The following is a 16,493-nucleotide window of genomic DNA, read 5'->3' as shown; positions in this document are numbered from 1 at the left end:
CTGTTTATGAAAAGAATAATTAATGATATGGTTTTGAATACTCTGCAAGTGTAAGAAGAATTTAGAGAATTAAAAAAAGGTATTAGATCAGACTTCCTAATTTTATTTGTGTAGGTCATTTAAGTCGTTCACCAAAATACCTTTTACATTTTAAGATGGCCTGCTGAATTGTTAATCAAATGTTTGATGATTGTCATAATTATACTAAAAGTTAAACTTATGTTACAGAAGAACTATATTTTTTCAGATACTGCATATTTACTTTGTAACTCATCAGGTTTCCTCTTGTGCTTGTGGACATTTTATGCCTGTTATGATTTTAGGAGAAAGTGTAATATAGTAAGACATTGATTAGTGTGGTGAGTTGAGAAAGGAAAGTTTTGTTAATCTGAGGGAAGAGCATGAGCCAAGACTCAGGCATGAGCAATGTAATGAGCTCTGGAAATGGAAATGAGGAGGAATTTTGTAACATAAATTCGTTTGGAAAGTTAAGCTGGGACTAGATGTAGTCATTTATCCAGTACTTATGTATTGAATGGTATCAACACAGTCTGAGATAGTAGGAACACAGCAAGTCCCCTCTTCTCACAGAATTAAGCTAATTATTTAAACTAATAATACTAATTAATTAGTAGTATTAATATATCTGTAACAACTATCTAGCAATGTTTTTCAAAATGTTTTTCAAAAATTTTTTATTGCAACCTACAATAGGGTATATATGTTACATTGCAGCCCAATATACAGTAGTAGGTGTGTATATTTCAGCAGTATGCCCTTACTGTGTACACACACTATGGTATTTTTCCACTTAAAAAAAAAACCAAAAGCTGGTTTAAAGAAGTCTCAAACATCGCTGTAGTAGAGAGAGAAGAATTTAAAACTATGTAATAGTAGTAATGTGAATAAAAAGAAAGGGATAATTAATCTTTATACAGCAAGTTGTGTTTGATTGTTTTGTGGATGAGGCTCAGAAAGATTTGTTAACGTGCCCAAAGTTCCATAATAAGTAGTCTGGCTATATCTTTAATTTAGTTCCGTCTGTCTCTAAAGCCCGAGAGACAGACCTACCACTTCCCATTTGGTTATGAATTATATACCAGGTTTTAGTCTGATGTGACTGAGGACTCTGATACTATTTTTATGTTATTCAGTGAACTTGAGTATTGTCTGAGGCCTCCATGTATACTATATTCCCAGGTGTTGATAGATTTAGTTCTTATCTATGCTCAAGAAATTTGTAATCTAGTAGTGAAGATAGGCATTGATTAAGTACCACAAATGTGGTGAGTACTGTGGAGAAAAAGACAAGAGTACTTTGGCAGTATTAATAAGGGCAGCATAACCAATATGATGGGTATGGAAATACTTTTCAGGAAATACTTTTAAACTTTGTGCAGAAGAATGAGTAGGTTTATTTAAGTTAAAGGCACTAAATGGGAATGTAGGGTAGAGAGATGGGAAAGCATGCTAGGTAGAAAAAATGGCATTCAGTAAGGCTCAGAACCAGGATAGAACTGAACTTAAAGAAAATAAAAAATAAAAACTTAACAGAGATAGAATATCTGTACTGTAGAGATTAGTAGAGAAGAGAGAAGTGTTTTGTAATTGAAATCTGGCTGTATTTCTTACTACCTGTGTTACCTTGGACAACTTATTTAACCTAATAAACTTTGGTTTTTCATCTTTCAAACTGAGAAAGTAGCATTTAACAAAATATTTTTTCAATAAATAGCATCTCTTACTATTACCACCGGCAGCTAGTAATTGAAGCCATAGCTGTGCATGATGATAACGCTTCATTCATTTTTTTAGAAATACTAAGTGTCTTCCGTGTGCCTGGCAACTCAGTATGATAGTTGAATGTCATATGTGTGTTTAATTGCATCAGAATGCCACAATACAATATACCTTTACTTTGGGCAAAGCACTGATATATGTATTTTTCTTTTCTGTTTGCCATTTTAAAAAAGAAGTAGCTGGTCTTTTAAAAAAGAAGGCAACTTCAGTTTGAATAACACTGATGTATAGGGATTTTATCTATAACTATAGCAATGGTAGTATGAATAAAAAGAAGGTTTTAATCCAGATAGCAGGGTATACTAAATAAGTGAATTATTCCCTATGGTAGAACATAATAAATTATAAGGATTAAAGAAAAAAGGGGAGCAGAAAAAAGGGGTACAGGTGAGTTAGGTATGGGAGCTTGTGATTTTTAGTAGGGTAGCCCAAATACATCTTGAGGAGGTAGAATTTCTCCAAGGTTTAAAGGTAGTCTATGTGTATCTGAGAGAAGATATTTCCAAGTAGAGGGAACAGCCAGTCTAAAGGCTTTAAGGCTGAAGAGTGTGGTCTCTTTGAGAGACAGCCAGATGTAAGTGTGACTGGAGCAGAGTGAGAATGAGAGTAGAAGATGGAGATCAAAAAAGTAAATGGTGGGAGAGGGTCCATGGACTTTAGAAGATGGTTTGTTTAAATGCTGCCAGAATGCAGTATGCCAGAAATGGCACAGCTTTTAAAAAGGGAATTTGTTTTGCAAGTTTACAGTTCTAAGGCATTCTGAGAAAGATGCCTTGACTCAAGAAAGGCTGATGGCGTGGGACCCTTCTGTAAGTTAGGAAGGCGCATTGCTGGCATTTGCTGATCCTTTGGCTTCTGGTTTCAAACAGTTTCCCCAAGAGGCATTTTTCTTTCTGCCTCTCCAAATGTCTCTGTTGGCTCTGAAGCAAATGTGTTTTCTCCAAAATGTCTCCCCTTCTAAAAGACTCCAGTAAACTAATCAAGATCCACCTTGAATGAGCAGAGTCAGTCTCCATCTAATCAAATGGTTACACCCACGATTGAGTGGGTCATTCTCCATTGATACAGTCTAGTCAGAGGTTTCAGCCCTACAATATTGAATCAAGATTAAAGGACACAGCTTTTCTGGGTGCACAACACTTTAAAACCAACACAGAAGGACATTGACTTTTAAAAAGATTGAACTTTTAAATGTAGTAATGTATGCAACTCAAATTTTCCCATTTTTAAACCACTTTCAAGTATATAATTAAGTAGAATTAATTATCTTGGCAATATTGTGCTGCTGTCACCAGTATCCATTATCTAAACTTTTTCCTCACCCCAAATAAAAACTCTGTATCAAAGAAGTGTTGACTCCTGTTCCATACCCCCACCCAGACCCCTCTATTTCCATATCTGACTGTATGAATTTGCTTTTATGATTGGTTCATATCAGTGAGTTCATACTGTATTTGCCCTTTTGAAGTCTGCCTTATTTCACTCAACATGGTGTCTTTAGGTTTTCTCCATGTTGTGGGATGCATCAGAACTTTATTCCATTTTATGGCTGAATACTATTATTCCTGTGTGCATGTGTGCGTGTTGCACATTTCTTTACACATTTAACTGTTTATAGGCACCTGGGCTGCTTACATCTTTGGCAACTGAATAATGCCACCTTAAATGTTGGTGTGCAAAAATATCTGCTCTTTTGGGTAGATATTTGGGTATATTCCAGTTCTTTTGGGTATATACCAATTTTGGGGGGTATATATTAAGAAGTAGGATTGCTGGTTCGTATGGTAATTCTATATTTAATTTTCTGACGACCCATCAAACTTTTCCACAGCAGCTGTACCATTTTGCTTTCCCACCAGCAAGAAAACCAGTGTCCCTATTTCTCCAGATCTTCCTTAATATTTTCCTTTCTTTTAGGAAAAATGTAAATAATGTTAAAATAATGTTATTTTCCTTTTTTAAAGAAGAATAATAGCCACTTTAGTGGGTGTGAATTGATATCTCATTGTGTTGATTTGCATTCCCTTATGAATAATGATGTTGAGCATCTTTTCCTATGCTTTTTGGCCAGTTATATATCTTTGGAGAACTGTCCATTCAAGTCCCTTGCCCGTTTTTTGATTGGGTTGTTTCTCCTCTCATTGTTGAGTTGCAGGGTTTCTTTATATAATCTGGATATTAAACCCTTAGATGGTTTCCAAATATTTTCTCTCATTTTGTAAGTTCGTTTGTCACCTTCATGATGAAGTTCTTTGATGCAAAAAGTTTTCAATTATGATGAAATCCCATTCATCTATTTTTTTTCTTCTATTATTTGTGCTTTTGATGTAAAGTCTGAGAAAACATTACTTAACATTCTGAAGATTCTTGCCCATGTTTCCTTCCAGGCACCCTACAGTCTTTGTTCCTGTATTTGTCTTTGATCCACCCTGAATCAATTTTTATATATGGTGTGAGGTGGGGGGTCCACTTTCATTCTCCTGCATATGAACATCCTGCCCTCTCAGCACCATTTGTTCAAGAGCCTATTCCCTTCCCATTGAGTGGGCTTGGCACCTTTGTCAAAAATCAATAGATGTGAGGGTTTGTTTTTGAAGTTTCAGTTTGATTCTTTTGGTTAATATGTCCTAATGCCAGTAACATTCTGTTTATTACTGCAACTTGTAATAAATCTTAAAATCAAGAAGCTTGAGTCCTCCAACTTCAAGATGGTTCTGGATATCTTGGTTCCCTTACCCTTCCTATTTAAATGTGATGATTGGATTTTCCCTTTCTGTAGAGAATTATTTATTTTTAAATTGGGTTATTTGTCTTTTTGTTGTTGAAATGTGTGTTATTTACATATTTTGGATTTTACGCCCTTATCAGCTGTATGGTTTGCGATTATTTTCTCCCATTCTATAGACTTCTTTTCACTTTTGTGATAATGTCCTTTGATGTACGAAAGTTTTAAATTTTTACAGTCCATTTCATCTCTCTTTTGTTGCTAATGCCGTTGGTGTCATATCTGAGAAATTACTACCAAATCCAAGGTTATGAAGGTCTCCCCTATGTTTTTTTCTAGGAGTTTTATGGTTTTAGCTCTTGTGTCTAGGAATGTGCTTTTTTTATTCGGTGAGATGGAGAGCTTTGAACAGTAGTTATATGGTTTGCCTTCTATTTTTAAAAAGTTCACTAGCTACTCTGATCAGGGAAGGAAAGAGTGGTTGGGGTGGAGGAGGGGACAAAGCAGGAGGCCTATAAAAGACTTTAGAAAACTATACAGTATCCCAGTTGAAAGATGAGTAGTTTGTGCCAGAATGATGAAAAAAAAGAGGATTTTGTATATATTGGACAAATTCCCTAACAGGTGATGGGTGTAATGGAGTCAAGGATGGTGCTAAAAGTTTTAGCCTGAGCCTGAGCTTCTAGAAGAATGGGGTAAAGCATTCATTAGAAATGCTTTAGGTAGAGCAGGTTTTTGGGGGAAATCAGGAATTCACATAGGAGCATTTTAAGGTTTGTGGTAACTGTTACAACATATACAGGTGAAGAAGTCAAATAGGCAATTGAATATATGAATCTGGAGTTTGGAAAAAATGAATAGAAATTTGGGTGTTGGCATATAATTAACATTTAAGGTCATGTGAGATTGGGGTTAATGGAGATAAAAGTAGGGATAAGAACCAAGGACTGAGTTGTGGGGCACTCTTACATTACCAAGATCAGGTAGAAGAGGAGAATCCAGTCTGCTCAGAAGATTGTAACTCAGGAAAAGGAGGGATAATGAGGTAGGAAAAAAACAGAAAAATGTGTGACCTGGAAGTGAAGAAAGTTTATCCATGAGGAGTACATAATGAGCCCAGGGAGAGTGTTGCTTAAGAAGAGGAGAGGGCTGTTGACAAAAACTTAGGTACTGTAATACTTACGGGACTCTGAGAAGGTTTTCCAAGTCATGAGTTCTGGGTTTGACCTTTGATAGGAGTTAGAGGTATTTCTTTTTTTTTTTCTTTTAAACTTTTTTGTATTGTATTATATAACATATATACAAAGCAAAGAAAGAAAAAAGCATTACTTTTCAAAGCACTCTTCAACAGGATCCCAGAGTTTGTTGTAGGTTACCATACCATCATCTCAGATTTTTCCTTCTAGCTACTTCATTCATTTTGACCAAGTGAAGGATGAGGTTAGATTGAGAGATTTGGTAATAGGAAGAATGAAGTTACACATCATTGTTTATAGTCTCAAAATAGATGAAAATAGATGCAAACACGCATAATAGTTTTCATAATAAATAAATAAAGAAGAATCCAAATTATTAAACTACCAAAAGAAATAAGTACTCTCTAACTGGAATGACTGTGATGATGTCAACTTTCATTTCATATTTTATTTATATAGGAGTTCTTTAGTAAGGTATACAAAACAAATGCCTCAAGTGCAAAAAGGAGGAAAGATTATAAATGAGGTGAGGGAATTAGGAGATGCGTTACAGTAAATTTACTCCCTGGAAGTGTAAAGATTTTAATAAGGGAATAGAGGATTAATAAGAGATCTTGTAGGATGAAGACTAATGTTGGTTGTGACACATAGATCATTATGAGAAATGAGTGCTTTCATTGGAGTGATATAAGCAGGGCTGCATATTATCCTAACAAATGCTTTTCTTAGAAAAATGCTATGATGAACATTTCATGTTAATTCTTTCAAATGGACTGTAAAGAGAATGTCTAACCATACTTTACTTTTATATGTTGCTCTTTTATCCAGCCACTTTGTTATTCTAACACTTGCATAGTTTGCCTATAGATTCATCAATTAGACGAATTTTCACAAGTGTTATTGTTAGGTCAAAGCTGTGCTAAGTTTTAATGTTTGTACTACATGTTGGTACAATTAATTTTGAGAATATGACCTAAAAGAAATAACTTTTAAAAACAAGTATTTATGTGAAGAAGGCAGCCGTGCTATACGTGGTAAGGCTAACTCTTAGAAAGAATTCAAACCAAATTAAGGGATATATATAAGAAAATCCAACTATACTGCCTTCTTTAATAATCTCTTTTTCTGTGAACATGCCAAACAAGCACTTACCTCAGAACCTGTTGTTTTCTCTTCCAAAATGTTCTTCGTCCATCGACATGACTGGATGAGGAAGAATTGAAGACCGTGAGTCTTCTCACTACTTCATCCCTCATTTTGTTTTCTTCTTAGTACTTGACATCAGATACATATTGTAAACTCTCTTATCCTCCCTCTGCCCTCCATTAGAATGGCAGCTTCCTGAGGGCAGAGACTTTGTTTTGTTTGTATTTATATATCCAGTGCCTAGAATGATAGTGTCTGATACACAGAACATGCTTAATAAATAATCTGTTGAATGAATATTATTTCACAATGAAATAATCTTTATTAGATATTCTTAAAAATACTAATTTTTTTTTTATAACACTATACATGCAAGGTGTGGAGTAATTGGCAGTCTGAAGATGCTGGGGCCTGGTAAATTTCCTGATTCCTGAAGAAATGCTTTATGTCCATATTAAGTATATAATTACAATAGAATAGTTACTAAATGACTCAGATTCTATCAACCAGTAATTTTTTTTTTCGCCCCACTGGGCTGTGGGAAGCAAATCAACCAACCAATGTCTTATTTGCATATGGGAAATTAACCTTAAATGTGTCTTTTCTATAAAAGTGGAGAAGGGAAGAAAGCAAAATAAATTGGAAAGTTTCTTTGCCTTTTCTTAGGGCCTGAAATAATTATTTAAACCTACGAAAGTTGGCATCATCAGAGTCATATGAGTTAGAGAGTGCTTATTTCTTTCTGGTAGTTCAATAATTTGGATTCTTCTTTGTTTTATTTATTTAATTATTTATTATGAAATATAGCATGTATATATAAAAAAGCAATATGTTCAAAGTACTTTTTCTTTTCTTTTTTAAAAAAATATTTTTGTTGAGAAATCTTCACCGAGTCCATACATGTACAATCATTGGCTCACAATATCATCACATAGTAGTATATTCATCACCATAATCATTTTTAGAACATTTGCATCACTCCAGAAAAAGAAATAAAAAAGAAAAAACTCGTATTTCCCATATCCCTTACCCCTCCCTCTCATTGACCACCAGTATTTCAATCTACCCAATTTTTTACCCTTTATCCCCCCCATTATGTGTTTGTTTTTTATCTGTATTTTTTTACTCGTCTTTCCATAATCTGGATAAAAGGAGAATCAGACACAAAGTTTTCACAGTCGTACAGTCACATTGTAAAAGCTGTGTATTATACAGTCGTCTTCAAGAATCAAGTCTTCTGGAACACAGCCCAACAGTTTCAGGTATTTCCCTCCAGCCACTCCAGTACACCATAACCTAAAAAGGGATATCTATATAATACATAAGAATAACCTCCAGGATAATCTGTCGACTCTGTTTTAAATCTCTCAGCCACTGAAACTTTATTTTGTTTTGTTTTTCTCTTCCCTGTTTTGGTCAAGAAGTCTTTCTCAATCTCATGACGCCAGGTTCCAGCTCATCCTAATCCTAGGTGTTCTGTCCCATGTTGTCGGGGAGATTTACACCCCTGGGTGTCATGTCCCACGTAGAGTAGAGGGCAGTGAGTTCACCTGCTGAGTTGGCTTAGAGAGAGAGGTCATATCTGAGCAACAAAAGAGGTTCCCTGGGGGTGACTCTTAATGCATAACTATAAGTTGGCTTAGCTTCTCCTTTGCAGGAATAAGTTTCATAAGGGTGAACCCCAAGATTGAGGGCTCAGCCTGTTAATTTGTTTGTTCCCACTGCTTGCGAGAATATCGGGAAGTTGAATATTTCTTTCTTTGTCCCTGGTCCCCAAGGGGACTTTGCAAATACTTTTTTTATTCACTGCCCAAATTACTCTGGGCTATATCAGGGCATCACACTAACCTGTACAAACCAACAAGATCTTATGCTCTGTTCAAGATTCCATGTAATTATAGTGTTCAACTAAACTGACCATATGGTTAAATTATGTAATGCATTACCCAAAATATAAATTTTGCACCATTTAAACAGCTCTCCCTTTGGTCTCACACAGAAGTTGAAGTTTTAAAATATGGGCCATATCATCTCAAAGTACATTTTAACAAGTAGTCATAGAACAGATTTCAAAGGAATCCTCCTTTTTTTTTTTCCCCTGGTAGTTTAATACTTTGAATTCCCCTTTACTGTGTACCAAGTAGATTTGCTTCATGTATTGTTTCTTCTCAAATCCCTCTGGAGGTTTGCTTCTGTCCTTTCTTTTTAAACCCTCTGTCTATAATCTGGCTCCATTATGCTTATTCTGTTTCTTTTCCTTCCACTCCTGCAATACAAACCCTCTTCATTCTTAACATTCTTACCAGTCTCTCACTTCCTTTTCTTCCACCCAATCATCATCTCTACCTTCTTGTCTTCTGTCAAAAGGCCATTTCCTATACTGGAATAATTTATCTTTTTTTTCCCCCTGTTAATTCCAAATCTTCTAAGTTTTCAAAGATCAAGTTCTATATTTAATGAAGTTTTTCTAGATTGCTCTCAATTGCAATTGATATCTCTAGGTTTTGACTTTGTTTCGTTTGGAAATTTGCCACTTATATACTGCTCTGTAATTACTGCTCTGTAATTGCTCATGTTTTTGATCTCTCCAACTAGTTGATAAATTTAGAGAGTGAAAACCTTATCTTACACCTGTCATGTATTCTCTGTAGGTAATGTTCTATAGTGCTGGGATTTAGCAGCCATTAAAAAATAGCTAATTCTGTCAGTGATGTTCAGCCCCAAAAAGTCTCTTGATTTAATATTTTAAAATATCCTTTGTTGGAAAAAAATCAGCGCCACACTACCTTTTGAAATATTGAACATATTTTAAAATCTGGATTTTGTATCTGTATGACAATTTAAAGAACATTCTGTATCCCCCAGAAATCCTTCAGACTACTAAGAAGATAAATTCACAAAAATGTTTTGCAACATATGTCACAAAGGTTTTTTTTCAATTGACAAAGAGATTGTACAAACCAATTAGAAAAAATTAATGCTGAAGGAAATATAGACAAAGAATACGTAAAAGGATTTAACAAAAAATAAATACAGATAATAAATATGTGAAAAGATAGTCAATCTGCCTTATAGTTAAAGAAATGGAAATCAAAGTGAAGTGCCTGTGGTAAATTAAATCATGACTCCCACAGAGATATGTTTAAGTCGTAACCTCCAAGCCTTTGGGTGTGATGACACCAGATTAAATCAGACTAGATCTTAAATCATATGGCTGGAGTCCTTATGAGCAGAGGAAATTCGGACACAGGAGAAGTTGGAGAGGGAGAGAGAGATCATCATGTGACAAAGGCAGAAATGCATATATAACCTAAGAAACCCCAAGGATTGCTGACAAGCCAGCACCGGAACACTGTAGACTGTAGGTGAAGGCATGGTTTGTTGATACGTGGATGCAGGACTTGAAGCCTCCATACTGTGAGCTAATAAATTCCTATTGTTTAAGCTAACCGTTGTGTAGTACTTGCCATGGCAGCCCTGGCAAACTAAGAGAGTATCATTTTTTTTTTTTTATCAGATGAGCAAAAATCATGATTCATAATGTTTATAAGAGGAAATGGATGAATGAAAACTACTAAGCAGTGTTAGTGGGTGTGCTGGTTTAACGGGATGTATTTCCCCTAGAAAAGCCATGTTTTAATCAAAATCCCATTTCATAAAGGCAGAATAATCTCTTTCAATACTGTATGTTTGGATCTGTATTAGATCATCTCCCTGGAGATGTAACCCAATCAGGAGTGGTTGTTAAACGGACTAGATGACAGCATATCTCTGCCCATTTGGGTGGGTCTTGATAAGTTTCTGGAGTCCTGTAAAAGAGGAAACATTTTGGAGGATGAAGGAGATTCACAGAGAGCAGAGAAGAAAGACATAGCCACGAGAAGCAGAGAGCTTACAAGCCAGCGACCTTTGGAGATGAAGCAGATAAACGCCTCTTGGGTAACTTCATGAAACAGGAAGCCAAAAGAAGAAGCTAGCAAATGACGCCGTGTTCACCATGTGCCCTTCCAGATGAGAGAGAAACTCTGACTGTATTCACCATGTGCCCTTCCACTTGAGAGAGAAACCCTGAACTTCATCAGCCTTCTTGAACTGAGGTATCTTTCCCTGGATGCCTTAGATTGGATATTTCTATAGACTTGTTCAACTGGGACATTTTCTCGGCCTTAGAACTGTAAACTAGCCATTTATTAAATTCCCCTTTTAAAAGCCATTCCATTTCTGGTATATTGCATTCTGGCAGCTAGCAAACTAGAACAGTGGGTAAATCAACTAATAGTGCATTTGGCTGCAAGTATTAGAAAACCTGTTTATTGCAGTAGCTTGACCAAATAGAAATTTATTTTCTTAGGCAAAAAGAAGCTGACACTATGTCAGTAGCTTAATGATGCCAGGGCTGGAATTTAAAAATTTTTCTGGCTGATCCTTTATTGACTTCTTCATAATCAAATTATTTGCGATATCATGCACACATTCAAAGTAGGAAGAATTGTGGAAAGAAGAATTGCAGTAATGATGATGACTTTCCCATAAAAAGCAAAAAATTTCCCGGAGCCTCTCAGGAGATGGCTTTTCAACTCATGATCCTTTATCCAGGAATAGGTATATTGCTACCCTGAACAAAATCAGTGCCTTATTAGCAAGGAGAATGATGACAGTGGAGGTTGGATAGAACTTAAAAGTGACTGTTGATGTCTAGTGTAACTTTTCTGGAGATACATCGTCAACATCTTCCCCAAATTAATACACATTTATCTTTTGATCCCTCAGTTCTAGTGTTTTGAATTTACCCATGAATACATTTCTGTTCTTCATATAGAAAACTTGGTAAAAGTGTTAACGTTTTGGGCTCAAGGGTAAACCTCATAATCATTGAATTGGGGCCAAGGAAACTATATTTTTAACTAGCTTACTAGGTGGCCTTTATATGGAGCAAGATTTGAGAATTAAGACAATAGTGAAATCAAGATTTTTTAAGTAGAAAAAAATTACAAAACAAATTGTAGCTAGCCAACTGTTGGTATGACATAGCTGGCTTTTCTTGAGGAAAAAAAAAAAAACTACCTGTGTTTTCAGTTCAATAAAATAATTGATAAGCCAAAAGAAGAAAGCACTCATTCTACCTGTATAGGTAGAACAGCTGCTAATACCAATCATTTTTTATTGTGTTTTATTTCATGTAAATCCTTACAAATTTGTATGTGTGTATATATTATGTGTGTGTATATCATCTTTCCATATCAATACATATTTCCTTTTTAGTGATTTATTCCATTGTAATTATGCCATTTACTTAAAATAATCCTTCTCTTAATTGCCCCTGCCCCCATTTTTTTTACTATAATACAATTCTATGGCAAATGCTCTTAAACAAATATGTCTTTGATTATTTTCATAATAAAAAAATGCACAATAAAATATGCGTAAGTGCTGTTTAGTACTATTCCTTGACTGCTCTCCAGAAAGATAACCTTTTGTTTGTTTGTTTAAAGGAATATAAAACTATTTATTGACAATTGTTCACCAGTATTTACAATAAAGTAAACAAAATAACATTGGATAACATTCTGATTTCTATGAAGTTATTGTTTGTCCTCTCTTCCGCTAAACGAGTAATCCAAATACTGAAAAGATTGAACCTACATTTAAGGAATGCCTTATGGCTAAAAAGAAAACACACAAGTCAGCAATTCAGATTACAAAAGTCTGTTACCTATTTATGCCAACAGGTCTTAAACTGCAACATCTTTAACCATCTGATTAATTTTCTGTGAATCATGACCTTTTTACAACCCAGGAATTTCAACTTTCTGTAAAGGAATGGCTCTCTAAAGGAACCTTTAAATGGCCATTTAACTAAGTCTTGCTTGGCTAATTGAAAAAACAGTATTTGCCTGTTTTCTCATCTGGGTGGGGAGATTGTTGGTTGTGTTAGATTTTTCTCTGACTTTTACAAATATTTTGCATTTATATGACTAAAGATACAGACATGGATTTTGCTCTGGCTATTTTAAATGATATAATTTAAATTATTTATGTTATATTTAAATTGTTCAATTAATTACTGAATCGTCTATTGATTTGAAAGTTATGACTTCAGGAAAATTTTCAGTTTAACTTGAAGTGATTTCTTGCTCAGAATCATGGCATTACAGAAGCACTATGGACTTATCCATGGTTGCAAAATGCCATTTTTGTTTTGAATGCTTTAGTTTTTGATGAATGTAAAAAATAATGATAATTACATATGCATTTATATATAAAGACACACACTGAAACAAATCAAGAAAACCCAGAATGGTCCCCTTAGGCATGTATGGGGCTAACCACAAATTCTGATTCAGTAATGACTATGGAAATTTTTCCCACATTTAGAAAAACTGTTTTCCAATACGAAAGAAATAATATACCATGGATCAAATGTTCTTTTTCTGATAAAGGAAGCATCTACAGAAGGTTTTAATTGTTCAGAGTAACTAGCGATATTGCTGCAAAAACAAAACAAAAGCCAACACCCCTGTGTTCTAGTTTGCTAGCTGCCGGAATGCAGTATACCAGAAATGGAATGGCTTTTAAAAGGGAGAATTTAATGAGTTGCTAGTTTATAGTTCTAAGGCCGAGAAAATGTCCCAGTTAAAACAAGTCTATAGAAATGTCCAATCAAAGGCATTCAGGGAAAGATACCTTGGTTCAAGAAGGCCTATGAAGTTCAGGTTTTCTTTCTCAAGTGAGAAGGCACATGGTGAACACAGTCAGGGTTTCTTTCTCGGCTGGAAGGGCACATGGCGAATACGGCGTCATCTGCTAGCTTTCTCTCCTGGCTTCTGGTTTCATGAAGCTCCCTGGGAGGCGTTTTCCTTCTTCATCTCCAGAGGTCTCTGGCTGGTGGACTCTGCTTCTCATGGCTATGCCATTTTCTGCTCTCTCAGAAATCTCTTGCATTCTCCCAAATGTTTCCTCTTTTATAGGATTCCAGTAAACTAATCAAGACCCATCCAAATGGGTCTCTACCTAATCCAGTTTAACAACTCTTTTTTTTTTTTCGCATGGGCAGGCATCAGGAATCGAACCTGGGCCTCCGGCAGGTGAGAATTCTGCCACTGAGCTATCGTGGCCTGCCCTTAACAACCACTCTTGATTGAGTTACATTTCCAAGGAGATGATCTAATTATAGATTCAAACATGCAGTATTGAATAGGAATTATTCTGTCTTTATGAAACGGGATTTTGATTAAAACATGGCTTTTCTAGGGTACATACATCCTTTCAAACCAGCACAACTCTCAAAAAACCTAACAGCTCCCCAATAATACTACTAACAAACATATTAAATTTTCTTTCCATTAGAATAGTAGTTATTCTTCACACTAAAATTGAAAAAAACCAAAACCCAGTGCCTGCCCATGCAAAAAATAAATAAATAAATAAAGGGCAAAAATCAATAGGTCTTGATTTTGCCCTTTATTTTTTTTTGACGTGGGCATTGGTGGCTTAGTGGCAGAATTCTCGCCTGCCATGCAAGGGTGCCCGGGTGAATTAGTGATAGAATGCTCGTCTTGCATACAGGAGACCTGGGTTTGATTCCTGGATCATGTACCAAAAAAAAAAAAGGTGCAAACAATTACAGAGCTTCATCTTTTGGACAAGAATGTAAAATTATTCTCTCTTCATAAAAAGTAACTATGATTTGAGGACCCTCATGTTTGCCTCTTTTGCCAGCACAAGTCTGCCTTATCTGAATCTTTCCATTTCATGGATACATTAATTCTTCATGGCTGTCTGTGGCACCAGTTATCTGTTCAGGATCAAGACCTTTAGTAAAGCCTCTTTGTTTGTCAGCAGCATCTCTTTTCTTTGATTTGCTGTCATCAGATTTCACTGTCAGATTAAGGTTTTCTTTTTGCACATCTTTTTCTTTACCAGCATTTTAAGTATTAAGAAGTGCTTCAGTTAACTCTGGGCAATCTAAATGTTCTTCAGCCTCCCAAGTATTGTCAGCATCTGTAAATCCCTTCCATTTCAGGGAATACTCCACCTTCCCATTCACTACATGTTGATCTAGTACTTTTTCCACCACAAATTCTTCAGGCTCTGCCTCTTCAACTTTTGTACTCTTTCCATTCTGCTGCTTTCCCATTTTTCACAGTGTAGTTTTACTGGAGACTGTTTTATTGCAGACTTAAAGAGCTATTTATTATTGACTGCTTTCAAGCTGTTCTGGGTTCCGGGTCTGCAGCAACTCCAGCCCTACACACCTCCAGCTGGAGCTAAAGCTGAGGGGCAGGGGGCTGGGGAGCTAAAAGACCATAATTTCTTTAAGAATAAAATTGAAACCCAGATGCCAGGATTATTATTAAAATATAACTGCATTGCAACAATATAACCCTCTCTGTTTCTGAAATTTTCTTTATTCTGAGCTAAGTGATGAACTTTCTGAAATACCCATAACTAGAATTTGTTAGTTTTACTTTTATCATCTAGAACAGATACGAAAGATATTGCTGTTTTCCAGTGATTGATAGTGAGCTAGCATTTAGTCATTGAATTTAAGCTTTTTAGCTACCTAAGAAGCCTTGAATACAGTTGTTTCTTTAGGGAGTAGACATGATATTCACTTGTTTTATAAATGAAGGAATATAATCCAGAGTTATTTAGTTATTACCCAAACAGCAGCAACAAAATGGCTTTTTTTTGAAGAGTTTGTACCTTCCAGAATTTCATTTATAATACAGAAACTATAAACTGATTATGATTTATGAACAATAAGACTCTATGTATTTTTAGTTGCTAAATAGAGTTTTAAAAAATATACATATTTAAATATATTTTTTAGAAATATATATTTTTGGGTGGACCACAGTGGCTCAGCAGGCAGAGTTCTTGCCTGCCATGCTGGAGACCCAGGTTTGATTCCTGGTGCCTGCCTATGCAATAAAAAAATATATATATATACATAAATTTATGTATATGTAAATTATATATATTGAGAAATCTTCACATATATGCAGTCCAATCATCTTATACAATCAGTGGCTTACAGTATCATTACAATTCTGTATTCATCGCCATGATCATTTTTAGAGTAGCAAAATAGAACTTTGAAAGGTGTTGTTTGTGACGCCAAATAATTTTGTAAGCATTTGAAAGATATTTATTTTGTGTTTCTGCAGATAATTATTTAATTGAAGACAAAATCAACAGTTATGCAAAATTCCCACATGGATGAGTACAGAAATTCTACTAATGGCAGTACAGGCAACAGTTCAGAGGTAGCTGAAGAGCAACCTGCTGATTTCAGTACTGAGATTATGAATGTTACAGAAATGGAACAGTCACCTGATGGCTCACCCAATGTAAATGCCACTACAGAAGAAAATGAAGTGGCAAATGCTGTGGACATTCCAGCAACAGAAACTGAAGCAAATTTCCCTCCAGAATATGAAAAATTTTGGAAAACTGTAGAAAATAATCCTCAGGATTTTACAGGCTGGGTTTATTTGCTTCAGTATGTAGAACAGGAGGTTAGTAATTATTTAAATGGGATTAGACAGAGAAATATTATATAATATTAGACTTGGCCTTCTTTTTAAAGTGATCTCTTTTATAACTTTCAGATTAAGTTGAAT

At 35.2% G+C, this 16,493-nt stretch overlaps 1 protein-coding gene across 1 annotated transcript in view; it reads left to right on the top strand.

The window, feature by feature from the left end:
• Positions 1 to 16,493, top strand: part of PRPF39 (pre-mRNA processing factor 39) — a 35,786-nt gene that overhangs the window by 1,828 nt on the left and 17,465 nt on the right. The window contains exon 2 of the mRNA XM_077126854.1: positions 16,038 to 16,388. Within this exon, the coding sequence (XP_076982969.1) occupies positions 16,071 to 16,388 (318 nt within the window). The 5' untranslated portion in view covers positions 16,038 to 16,070. The remainder of the gene's footprint in view (positions 1 to 16,037; positions 16,389 to 16,493) is intronic.

This window comes from Tamandua tetradactyla, chromosome 14, assembly GCF_023851605.1.
Source record: "Tamandua tetradactyla isolate mTamTet1 chromosome 14, mTamTet1.pri, whole genome shotgun sequence".
In the NCBI taxonomy this organism is placed as follows: Eukaryota; Metazoa; Chordata; class Mammalia; order Pilosa; family Myrmecophagidae; genus Tamandua; species Tamandua tetradactyla.
The sequence above is the reverse complement of the archived record's forward strand: the minus strand, read 5'-3'. Positions and strand labels throughout refer to the sequence as shown.